Source organism: Pan troglodytes, chromosome 17 (genome assembly GCF_028858775.2).
Source record: "Pan troglodytes isolate AG18354 chromosome 17, NHGRI_mPanTro3-v2.0_pri, whole genome shotgun sequence".
In the NCBI taxonomy this organism is placed as follows: Eukaryota; Metazoa; Chordata; class Mammalia; order Primates; family Hominidae; genus Pan; species Pan troglodytes.
The window spans coordinates 86,988,631-87,000,837 of NC_072415.2; the positions used below are offsets into that span (position 1 = coordinate 86,988,631).

At 42.9% G+C, this 12,207-nt stretch overlaps 1 protein-coding gene across 4 annotated transcripts in view; it reads left to right on the plus strand.

Annotated features, from left to right (window-relative positions):
• Positions 1-12,207, plus strand: part of ZNF236 (zinc finger protein 236) — a 148,347-nt gene that overhangs the window by 113,675 nt on the left and 22,465 nt on the right. For all 4 annotated transcript variants that reach the window (XR_010152003.1, XM_016933929.4, XM_016933931.4 and 1 more), the window contains 2 exons: positions 1,044-1,231; positions 10,868-10,999. Coding sequence is in view for 3 of the 4 variants with exons in the window: in XM_016933929.4 (XP_016789418.1) it covers positions 1,044-1,231; positions 10,868-10,999 (320 nt within the window). In the remaining variant the exon portion in view is untranslated. The remainder of the gene's footprint in view (positions 1-1,043; positions 1,232-10,867; positions 11,000-12,207) is intronic.

Below are 12,207 nucleotides of genomic sequence, written 5' to 3' on the forward strand. Positions count from 1 at the left end.
ATGTGACCCAAGTCACAGCAAAGTGCTGACAGGCGCGTGTTTCTTTTGTTTTGAAACCTGGTTAGAAAATAGCTTTTTGAACTTTTCTTTGGTCGTCATCTTGGCATCCTTAGCACCTGGCACAGTGGCTGGCACAAGTGGATGAGGAATACATGTTTCAGATGAATGGATGGCTCGACTGTGGGATAAAGTGAGCATGCGTGTGTGTGCCCGTGTGTTTATACTTTCAACGTTGTGTTCACTGGTGCCCACTACAGGACTTTGATAATCCCATGCTGAACCCGTCTCATCTGCCAGCAAGGTGCATGAGTGTCTGTTTTGTAAAAGAAAAGCCCTTTCTTCACCAGATACTTTCGTTTCTCTTAGTATCGGCTGCAAGGGGAGATATTTCAGTTTTGTTGTCTTTTCTGAAGAAAATTAAGATGTCATGCAGGATAAATGAATATTTAAAGGATTTATGAGATTTATTTTGACCTCCTGTCTTTTAGAATAAGAATCAGTCAGGGTGATGAAAGTGAGAAAATGAGCAGAGATGGTCAGATTTATCCCGTAAGCTCTGGAGCTAGTTATTCCTCAGTGGATCACACTTGCTTCCTTTCTTCAGCTGGTCTCTTCAGTTGTGGATGGGTAAGCTCTGGAAGTAGCTATTCCTCAGTGGATCACACTTGCTTCCTTTCTTCAGCTGGTCTCTTTGGTTGTGGATGGGGACAATGCACTGGAAATTCTTGTCAGAGTTTTCATTCTACAGTAGTAGCTGTGACTGAGACTGTGGGGTCACATTTTCACTCTTTGTTTACTGGTTTTTCTCTGTGTGTGTTATACTTAAGAAGCACAGTATATTCATATGTAAAGATGTTTAAAAACTAAGAAAAGCCTTATCCTAAAATTAGAATTGAAGACCCTGTGATTTCTTTGGTGCAGCTTGGAGACCTCGGGCAGCATGAATGCTGCTTCCTGCAGGTGGGAGCATCGCTCTCCCTGTGCCCTTACACCTGGACTTGTCTGGCCTTCCCATTGATCTACTTACTTTGCCTCTTTTGTAGAACTTAACACTACAAGCGGAAGCCTTCCTTCAACAACACCGATGTCTCCATCAGCCATCTCGACTCAGAACCTGGTCATGTCCTCGTCGGGCGTGGGAGGTGATGCTAGTGTCACGCTGACGCTGGCCGATACTCAGGGTATGCTATCTGGAGGCCTGGACACTGTCACACTCAACATCACCTCTCAGGCAAGTGCTCCTCAGAGAGGGATGCGAAGGTCCTTTCAAAAAGTGATCTTTGAAAACATTATTCATTGACTCTTTCTTAAATAAATAGTCTGAGCATTTTTTTTCCCCAAAATCGAAGCATTTTTTTTCTGATTAAAAAAGTAATACGGTAAATATAAAAAGGGGATAAAAATTCAGATAATGTAGAAGAACATAAAAAATAAGGTAAAACATAAAACCCAAAGCTTTAATCCCACCACCCAAATGGAACCACAGTTAACATTTTAATATATATATCCTTCTACACCTTTATATGAATGTATAAGGTACATAGTTATAAATTTCTGCAGAAATTTATAAAATGATGTACACATCATGTAGACGAGCTTTATTGCAGGGCATTATGTTGTATTCATGGTTTCAATAAGTAGTATGGAATTTTTCATGCCCTTAGTCACTGAGATTCTTAGATGAATTCCTACCAGTAGAAGTGCTGTGCCAAAGGGGTGTACATTTTTACATGATTCCTTGAGCTAAGATGCTGAAAAACCTTTCGGACTTTAATTAGGAAAATCATAATGATACATTATGATTAGTTATAATGAAGGTGAATTATAACAAAGCTATGCCAGCATTTTGATAGTTGAAGACTAATTATAATAAGGCTGTGTCAGAATTTTCATAGTTGACTGTAAAAAAGTCTATTCTTAGTTGATGTAAATTGTGATTTCTATGTGTCTGTTCCTGGCTGTAATAGAAGCAAAATATGCAGCAGAATTAGAAAGCTGAGGCTGGACACAGGTGGCTTCTGCCTGTAATCCCAGCACTTTGGGAGGCTGAGGTGGGAGGATTGCTTGAGCCCAGGAGTTTGAGACCAGTCAGGGCAACATGGCAAAACTTTGTCTCTACAAAAAATAAAAAATTTGGCCAGGCATGGCAGTACACACCTGTAGTACTAGGTACTCCGGAGGCTGAGGTGGGAGGATTGGGTGAGCCTGGGAAGTCGATGCTGCAGTGAGCCATGATTGCACCACTGCACTCCAGCCTGAACGACAGAGTGAGACCTCTCTCTCAAAAAAAAGCTGAGGTTGTTTTCACCAAAACACATTCCTTGATTGTCCTGTCTCTGCTTTTTAGGCTCACTGTACAAGAAAAACAGATTTGGCATCTAGAGCAGGATTGGTCCTAACACTATTACAGCCACTTGCTGAAGAAATGACCTCTTCTAAGCTCTAGTCCCTCTCATTAGTGAAATAGCAGCATTTCCTCTGCATCGCTTCAAGGCAGAGTTCAGTCAGTCTCCCTTGGTTGTGGGATGCTCACATGTTGTTGGCAAATAGGCTTTGCCTAGAGCTCCTCACCGAGGCCCCCTGCACAGCCACTACCCTCTTCTGAGGTGACCCAGGCGCACCGCACGCCAGGGTTCCTGCTCACTGGACACAGGGGCTCCCCTTTGGCTGACCTGCCTGTAGCCAAGCAGCCCTGCCTACGTCGTGCCCCCAGGGACCTGTCGGGCAGCCCCTGTCAGCCACATGTGGTGCTGGGAAGCAGAGCGTGCATCTCACTCAGAGGCATTCCTCCTGAGCTGTGCGGAGCGCATGACTGCTTATGGAGTTTAACGCACCTTCTTCACCTGCTCTTACGCACCATCAACTCCTGCTTGTCACATAATTAACCTTCTGAATGTTAGCAATTCGTATCATGTTTTAAAATTGTAGTTGGAACAAAAGTAACCGACTGGCTGGGCGTGGTGGCTCACACCTGTAATCCCAGCACTTTGGCAAGCCGAGATGGGCTTGAGGTTAGGAGTTTGAGACCAGCCTGGCCAACATGGGGAAACTCCGTCGCTACTAAGAATACAAAAATTAGCCAGGCATGGTGGTAGGTGCCTGTGATTCCAGCTACTTGGGAGTCTGAGGCAAGAGAATCACTTGAACCCGGGAGGTAGAGATTGCTGTGAGCTGAGATCGCACCTCTGCACTCCAGCCTGGGCAACAGAGTGAGAGTCCATCTCAAAAACAAAACAAACAAACAAACAAAATACCCATCCTAAGATGTAAATGACTGGGGTGTGCTCTCCTAGATGCAAGAAGCATGATGATTATGGTGGACCAGCCAGGTCTCCTTTCCTACCTGTCATCTTGGTCACTGTATCTCAGGGCCTGGTGAAGCCCCCTGAGGTCTGGGGCAGGCAGTGGGCCGGGGGAGGCTGGATGGGAGAGCACTTTTCCTTATTTACCATTCAAGGAACACACTTCAAATCCAAGTACAGGAGTCTGTACACTAACTCAGAGTCATTTGTCTTTCCCACGTTTTTATTTGCTGCTAAGATGTTGTTTTTTTATTTAAATGATGACGGCTGTAAATATGACCTTACACTTCCCGTTGTCTTGTAAAGCCTTAAGGGTGTAATGTGCATTGGGCGTTTGGGAACACGGTGGGCGACCCTAGCACTGCGTTTGGGAACACGGTGGGTGACCCTAGCGTTGCATTTGGGAACACAGTGACTGTCCTGTTATATGTGTGAGTCAGCTCCCAGGGTCCCTGGTGTGTTTCTTATTGTAGACTTTTAACTATCATAATTAAAGACATAGTAAAGAAGTAAAAATTATTTAAAATATAAATTTCAATTAGTTAAATGCCTTTGAATAACTTTTGGAGTGTGGGATTGAGTTTGATGAGAAAAACCCAGAAAGGCATTTATTTCAGTAATTATGAGAGTGTATTTTCTGTATGTTAAGTTTTATCACTTTGAGAATTATCCACTACAATTAAAGTGAAAGTTCAGTAAGTAGTTCTCAGTATTGTCTAGGTTGTATTTTTAAAGTCTGCAAATATTTGCCAGGATGTCCCATGCCTTTTTTGTAGAACAGGGGTCCCCAACTCCCAGGTTGTGGACTGGTACCTGTCCATGGTCTGTTAGCATCCGGGCTGCACAGCAGGGGTGAGCGTGGGCCAGAGAGCATTACCGCCTGAGCTCCACCTCCTGTCACATGAACTGGGGCATTACATTCTCAAAGGAGCATGAATCCTATTGTGAACTGCACATGTGAGGGATCTAGGTTGTGTGATCCTTATGAGAATCCAGCTAATGCCTGATGATCTGATGTGGAAAAGTTTCATCCCGAAACCATCTCCCCAACATCCCCTACCTCAAATCCGTGGAAAAGTTTTCTTCCATGAAACCAGTCTGCCTGGTTCCAAAAAGGGTGGGGACTGCTGGTGTAGCGCACATGGGTCACCCAGGAGCCTTGTGAGCGGGCAGGTGGTTCTCCAAGCAGGTTCTTGAAGAAGGGCTGTAGAGTGAAGCTTTGGTGGCAGTGATGACCCTGGGATGCTCTGTGGCCCGTTTCTGGGCCTGCTGTCCTCACCAGCTGGCAGCCCAGGCTCCCTGGCTTCACACCAGTGGGGTCACTTTCTCATTTAGGATGCTGCTTTTGGACAAAAGTCCTGCGGGTCCTCAGCGCCTCAGGACAGACTCCATCAGCTGCCCCTCTGGCTCCTGCCTGGCCCCTGCCACGCCACGTGGACGTGGGCTCTGCTGGCTGAGCTGCCAGAAGTACCTCGTTTGCCACGCCCTCTCCCTCCCACCCACTGCACAGGTGGCTCCTGTGCCTGGCATCCAGGATGTGCCTGCAGCCACACACCCTGCCATTAGCGCTTCCCTGCTGCCCCCCTCAGCCCTTCCACTCTGGCCTGCGGACATGGGAGCAGGAGGCTTTGTGAGCAGCACGAGCCGGGTGGGTCTTCTGGAGCCTGTGTCTATCCAGATACATTAGTGTTTCTGTTAAGCTTTGGTGGGTTAAGTTCATTCTGTATATTCTTTTCTGTACTTTAAAAAAAATTATCAAATACAAAATTTTTAAACCAAATTGATTAATTAGCATGCATTGTCCAACAAGTAATTTTAAAATATCCAATAGAAATTGTGTAGCTTTATTTGAATCTTTTTTCTATTAGCTGGCAAACTTAGACTTGTGCTGATTTAATACTCTGAAAACTTGCAAAAACCAGATGAAAACTTTCTTAGCTTTTTGAATGGTATTTTTCTAAACATAATGAATCCTTGTAGCAATAAAACCACCATTTTATTGTCAAGAGATTAATGAACCTACAAGAAAATGGCTGTAAATATGTAAATTAAATTTGACCTGAAAATTAGAAGGTGGTCAAGAGAAATTAACCGGTGTCTAATGATGGTTGTTCAGTTAAGAGTTATTCACTAGGGGATAAATGTCGAATGATTGAATATTACTTCCTTAAAATGACATGTGCTCCTTGAATTTAATGAGGAAACGGACTAATAGCACGGGGAAGAGATCCAATGTGAAGAAATCAAGTTGTTCAGCATTATACCACCCTGAGCACTGCACTCTGTGCATGGAAAAATAAGAATCTCCCTAAATGGACTGAAGGAAACAGTAATATAAACATAGAAATTACTGTACATATTTAAAAGATAGGAAAGTCATGTAAACTTATTATGTATTATTTTTTGTTTCTTTGTAAAATCCATGAAAGAAAATGTTCCTAAAAACAGAGAAAGGTGGTCTTACTTTACTTAAATAGTATTCTATTTTTTAATTTTAATTTTAAAAATATTTTTTTAATTTTTTTAATTTTTTATTTTTTTATTATTTTTTTTGAGACGGAGTCTCGCTCTGTCGCCCAGGCTGGAGTGCAGTGGCGCGATCTCCGCTCACTGCAAGCTCCGCTTCCCGGGTTCACAGCATTCTCCTGCCTCAGCCTCCCGAGTAGCTGGGACCACAGGCGCCCGCCACCATGCCCGGCTAACTTTTTTGTTATTTTTTAGTAGAGACGGGGTTTCACCATGTCAGCCAGGATGGTCTGGATCTCCTGACCTCGTGATCCGCCCGCCTTGGCCTCCCAAAGTGCTGGAATTACAGGCGTGAGCCACCGTGCCCAGCCTAGTATTCTTAAATAATGGGCAAATTTGGCTGGGCACAGTGGCTCACGCCTGTAAATCCTAGCACTTTGGGAGGCCGAGGCGGGCGGATCACGAGGTCAGGAGATCCAGACCATCCTGGCTGACACGGTGAAACCCCGTCTCTACTAAAAATACAAAAAATTAGCCGGGCATGGTGGCGGGCGCCTGTGGTCCCAGCTACTTGGGAGGCTGAGGCAGGAGAATGGCGTGAACCCGGGAAGTGGAGGTTGTAGTAAGCCGAGATCATGCCACTGCACTCCAGCCTGGGCGACAGAGTGAGACTCCGTCTCAAAAAAAAAAAAAAAAAAAAAAAAAAAAGAGCAAATTTGAGTTCATAATAGCAAAAAATTTGGAATATATATGTTTTTATAAGTCCATAATTAATCCTAATTTAAAACTTGAAAAGGGCCCAATTTTGGAAGAATATTGTGGGAGTAAGTGATAGTTTTAATTCAGAGAAAATTGGCTAATTTTGAAATGTAATTCTGATTTATTTGTTCCAAACTTTAGACTCTTCAGGGGTGAAGAGGAGCAGGCCGGTGGTAGTTGTGTGTCCTGCTTGCCCACTGAAGTCTGACAGTTTTATCAGGAGGTGTAAACGTGCATGCAGAAAATCTATTCAAGAAAGCAAAATGATTTTTAGTTCTTATTCTGAATACAAGAAGAAGCAATTTACTTATTCATGAAGGGAATTCTCTTTTATACTAATTCTTGTCATAAAAAAACAAACTTATTATTACAGATAATTGGTCAGGTGCAAAACATTTAAAACTTTGTATTTAGATATATAAATGTGGCTTTTTAAGTCTAAATTTGACTGTGGGGTGACCTAGAAATTGGCAAATCTTATTACAGACTCCTGATGGGAAAATAAGCCAATTCTGAAGTAACAAGTTAGTTGTAAGTTTAACACTGAGAGTCATCTGGCCCATGCTGTTTAAAGCTTTCTTAATTTTGTGCCTTTCTTAGCCTTCATCTTCTACAAGTCGTTCATATTTACTCTTGTACTTGTAAATATCTTGACATTTTTATTGAGGCACAATGTTTTGTTTTACGTTTATTAAGAGTTGTGTATAGGCCGGTAAAATTATGAACTGCTAAGAAAAATATGTCTAATGAAATTGTACATGTGAGCAGTAAGTGAGGTTGATTTATGGGTACTTGACAATGGTATAGTGAAGTTTGTTATTGCATAGAATGCCTTTCATCAGTATCCAGCCCTTGCTCATATTTTACAGCATTTCCCAGATTCAGTCGAACATTGACATTCCTGGGTCTCAGCAGGCCCAAGTTAATTCAGTAGTCATGGGTGGGGCTGGCGTCTGTGCTGTTCATTACCCACCCTCCCTGTGACTCTGACGCAGCTGCCCCAGCTGCCAGGGCCAACAGCTGTTGCGCCGTTCCTCTCTGCTGGGGCTTGGTGCTTGCTGTTACATTCTCATGTTGCAAAATTCATGTGCTCCAGGGGAATGCAAATTCCTGTAATCTTTACCTCAGTGTAAACCAAATATAGTAAAGAAACCAACTGCAAATAATAATACAAACCAAAAGTAAATAACCTTTAGATTATGTTGTTTTAGCTGATTTGTGTATCACTTCCATAAGTATAGCTAATCGTTGAGTATAGCTTTTATTGGACACTGATTTTTAAATCAGGGAATTTGCATTAAGAATAGTTAAGGTTGGCTGGGGGTGTGGTGGCTCATGCCTGTAATCGCAGGCCGAGGCGGGTGGATCACCTGAGGTCAGGAAATCGAGACCAGCTTGGCCAACATGGTGAAACCCTGTCTCTACTAAAATTACAACAAATTAGCTGGGTGTGGTGGCATGTGCCTGTAATCCCAGCTACTTGGGAGTCTGAGGCAGGAGAATCGCTTGAACTCAGGAGGTGGAGGTTGCAGTGAGCTGAGATTGTGCCATTGCACTCTAGCCTGGGTAACAGAGCACGACTCTGTCTCAAAAAAAAAGAATACTTAATTAAGGTTCGCAATTGAAACACAAATGATAAGCTAATAAATTACATTGTATTCAAGTTTTTTTAATTTAAGTTTTTATTTTGAGATAATTGTAGACTCATGGGCAATTTTTAAAAAATAGTACAGAGAGATTCCACATACACTTACCCAGTTTTGCCCAACAGGAGCATGTTGCAGAACTGTAGTATAATATCACAAACAGTTGTTATCATTGATAAGCCAAGATACAGAATATTTCCATCATCTCAAGGACCCCTCGTGTTGCTTTTTATAATGACTTCAAGACCCTCTTAACCCTGACATCTGCCACTCTGTTCTTTATTTCTGTAATTTTGCTATTTCAAAACAACAGGAAGTTGTAATTTTTCCCTTGATATACCTATACGAGCTAAGACTCTCAAATATCTTACCTTTAGTTTGGGAATATATTAATTTATTGAGCCAATTGGTTCTTATGTGCATCAGAATTTCTGACCAGCAGTTTTTTTGGTCTTTGATTAATAAAACAAATGTGAATTAATAAGTCCAGGTTGATTAATACAGTTTTTCAAATTGGGTAGTCTGATAAGGGTGGTGGCAGCTGCTGTCAACAGACATGTCACAAAAAAGTATAGCATTCACCGGTATTTGAAAATAGCAATATTCAATCAACTTCTCTATGTAGGGAGGTAGGGAACATGAAGCTTTGTTAGTATAGATAGGAACTTCAGGTGCAGTGGCTCACACCTGTAATCCCAGCACTTTGGGAGGCCAAGGTGGGTGGATCTCCTGAGGTCAGGAGTTCGAGACTAGCCTGGCGAACATAGTGAAACCCCCATCTCTACTAAGAATACAAAAATTAGCCACACATGTGGCACATGCCTGTAATCCCAGCTACTTGGGAGGCTGAGGCACAAGAATCACTTGAACCCGGGAGGCAGAGGTTGCAGTGAGCTGAGATTAAGCCACTGCACTCCAGCCTGGGTGATAGCGCAAGACTTTATCTCCAAAAAAAGAAAAAGAACTTTTCAATTTAGATCATGTTTATGTAAAAAATTAGGCTGATATATGGAGATACCTAAAATAGCCTAATTTTGCTTTTTAAAAAAGCTGCATGTGGGAAGTAAGGAACCCAAATCAAGTTAGAAGCTCTCTTTCTCTGGAATCCCTGATGATGACTGTATGTTTTTGGCTTCTATTTTGCCACCTGCCACTCTTTCCCTTAAGAAGTGAACCTAAAATTCTCTGATGGAGGAAGTTTTAAAAAATGCCATCTCAGTCCTATTTTTCCTCCACTGTGTCTGATATAGTTTGGCCGTGTCCCCACCCAGATCTCATCTTGAATTCCCATGTGTTGTGGGAGAAACCTGGTGGGAGGTAATTGATTCATGGGGGCAAGTCTTTCCCTTGCTGTTCTCATGATAGTGAATAAGTCTCATGAGATCTGATGGTTATAAAAAGGGGAGTTTCCCTGCACAAGCTCTCCTCTCTTTGCTGCCATCCATGTAAGATGTGACTTGCTCCTCCATGCCTTCCACCATGATCATGAGGCTTCCCCAGCCACATGGAACTGTCAGTCCAATTAAACCTCTTTCTTTTGTAAATTGCCCAGTCAAGGGCATGTCTTTATCAGCAGCGTGAAAACAGACTAATATAGCATCCCCTCCTCAATTCTTAATTTCCTTTTGGGGGCTCAGCTTGTGTAGTTCCCTAAAACATTGAGAAACACCCCTCACCTTAAAGCACAGGAGCCAAGAACATCAGCCATGCTTCCTGTGGTCAGCCACGGTTTTAACTGTGTGTAAAATATGTTTAGAATCAGTGCTGATTACAGCAGTTCAAGTTGCATGCTGAATTATTTCTATAAATTTGCAGTAGATATTCAGACCCTTTAAGCTGCAGCTTCCTCTCTGCTCTTGTGCCCCATACTACCCTACCTTTCTCATTCTCTCGTATTCTCTCAGATCTGCTCTCATAGCTAGAGGTGTGCTAGGCTGGTAAGAAGACTTACAGTAGTTTTCTATAGCATAGCAAAATTGTATATGTGTTTCTAAGCAAATAAGTGTTTTTTAAATATACACACATGTAGAGACTCTGAGATGTAATTTATATAAGTTCACCTAATTATTTAAAGTATACAATTGAATGGTTTTCAGTGTATTTACAGAGTTGTACAACCATCACCATGGTCTAATTTTAGAACATTTCATCACCCCTTAAAGAAACGTGGAGCCATGAGCCATCACTCCATGTTCCCCCGACCCCCGGCCCACCCTCACCGCTGCCCTTGGCAACTGCCAGTCTACTTTCTGTCTCCGTAGATGCATCCGTTCTGGGTATTTCATAGAAATGTGATCATCCGTGTGGTCTTTTGTGACTGGCTTTTTTCATTCCTTAGAGTATTTCCAAGGCTCCTCCATGCTGTAGCATGTACCAGAACTTTGTACCTTCTTATTACTGAACAATATTCCCTTATACCACATTTTCATTTGTGCATTTATCGGTTGATGGGCATTTGGGCTGTTTCCATTTTTTGGCTATGGGTAATTCTCCTGTGGACATTTCTGTACAAGGCTTTGAGCGGACTCTGTTTTCATTTCTCTTGGGTTGCTGGGTTACATGGTGACTCCACGGTTCACTTTTTGAGGAGCTACCAGCTTGTTTTCCAAGGTAGCTGCACCGTAAAAGATCTTTTAAAGTATTGCTTGTTTTGCTAATGTTACAACTTCTGAAATAGTACTAATCTTTTGCCAGGGTCAGCAGTTCCCAGCACTCCTCACGGATCCCTCTCTCTCGGGCCAGGGTGGAGCAGGCTCGCCGCAAGTCATACTAGTGAGCCACACGCCACAGTCAGCGTCTGCTGCTTGTGAAGAAATAGCCTACCAGGTACAGGATATTCCTTCATTCACAGAGCTTTTGTCGCTTTTAAAAACATACAGATTCAGAAGGGATGGTGATAGAGGGTTATGGGCGTGCTGTGTGGCCCAGGTGGCTGGGGCTGACTTCTGAGGTGTCCCCGGCTGAATCTTGAGTGGACATAGGCCCTGCGGGGGCGTGTGTTGAATGACGGGTACGATATCTCATTCGTTTTGTGATTTGTTTCCTAGGGAGTGAGGTTTTAGTACCACAGAATTAGATGTAGCCACAGTGATACGTAAATCTAATTTTAAATTTATTAATATCTTATTATACTTGCCTGCTGATCAGGCTTCACATATCCAGCCACTTGCACTTAGTTCTTTCTGCAGATTTTCTAGTAACACCTTTGCAGATTCTGTTAAGTGTCATATACATTTTCATATATGTGTGTGCGCGCGCGCGTGTGTTCAAGATCTGTCATTTGGCTAGTCTTTTTCCTTAAAATACATGTTTTTGGGAGCCAAAATATTTAGTAAGCAATAGTCTAAATATGGAAGAGTCTAAAATCTCTTTCCTTAAAAGTTTCCAGGGTCAGAATTAAAGCACAGATGATGAATAATCTCTGAATTTAGGAAGCATTAAACATTTTTAGCAAATGAGTTTTCAAAATAATGACTTACCGGTTTTTCTGTAGAACAAGGGCTTTTTCACAAAGAGATGAGATATAACGAGCACTGGGGATGTCCTGCAGTTTGACCTGAGTAACCAGAGCTGTCTCACTGAATTTCAGTTTGTATAACTTTAGCACATTTATGTCTAGGGTCCCCAAGACTGCCCTCAGGTTTGACGATTCACTACAAGGTCTCACTGGATTCAGAAAAATCTGATCTACTGGTGGTTGTGGTTTATACTTGTGGTTACAATGGAAGGGTGCAGGTGAGAACCAGCGGAAGGAAAAGGCACGTGGGGTGGAGTCCAGAGAACCCAGGCACGAGCTTCCCAGTGTCTGCTCCAGTGAGGTCACACGGACACTGCTGATTCTCCCAGGAAAGTTGTGTGACACCGCCTGCCAAGTGTCGCCCACTTGGGAAGCTCAGCTAAGCTCTGGTATCCAGAATTGTTTTACAATCAGTCATGTGGCCATGGAGTGCCCGCGTGGCTGGGCTTAGCTATGCGGTCTCCAGGCCCCTGCCCTTCCAGGTCAAACGGATGCAGTGGTCCAGGTCCCCAGATGA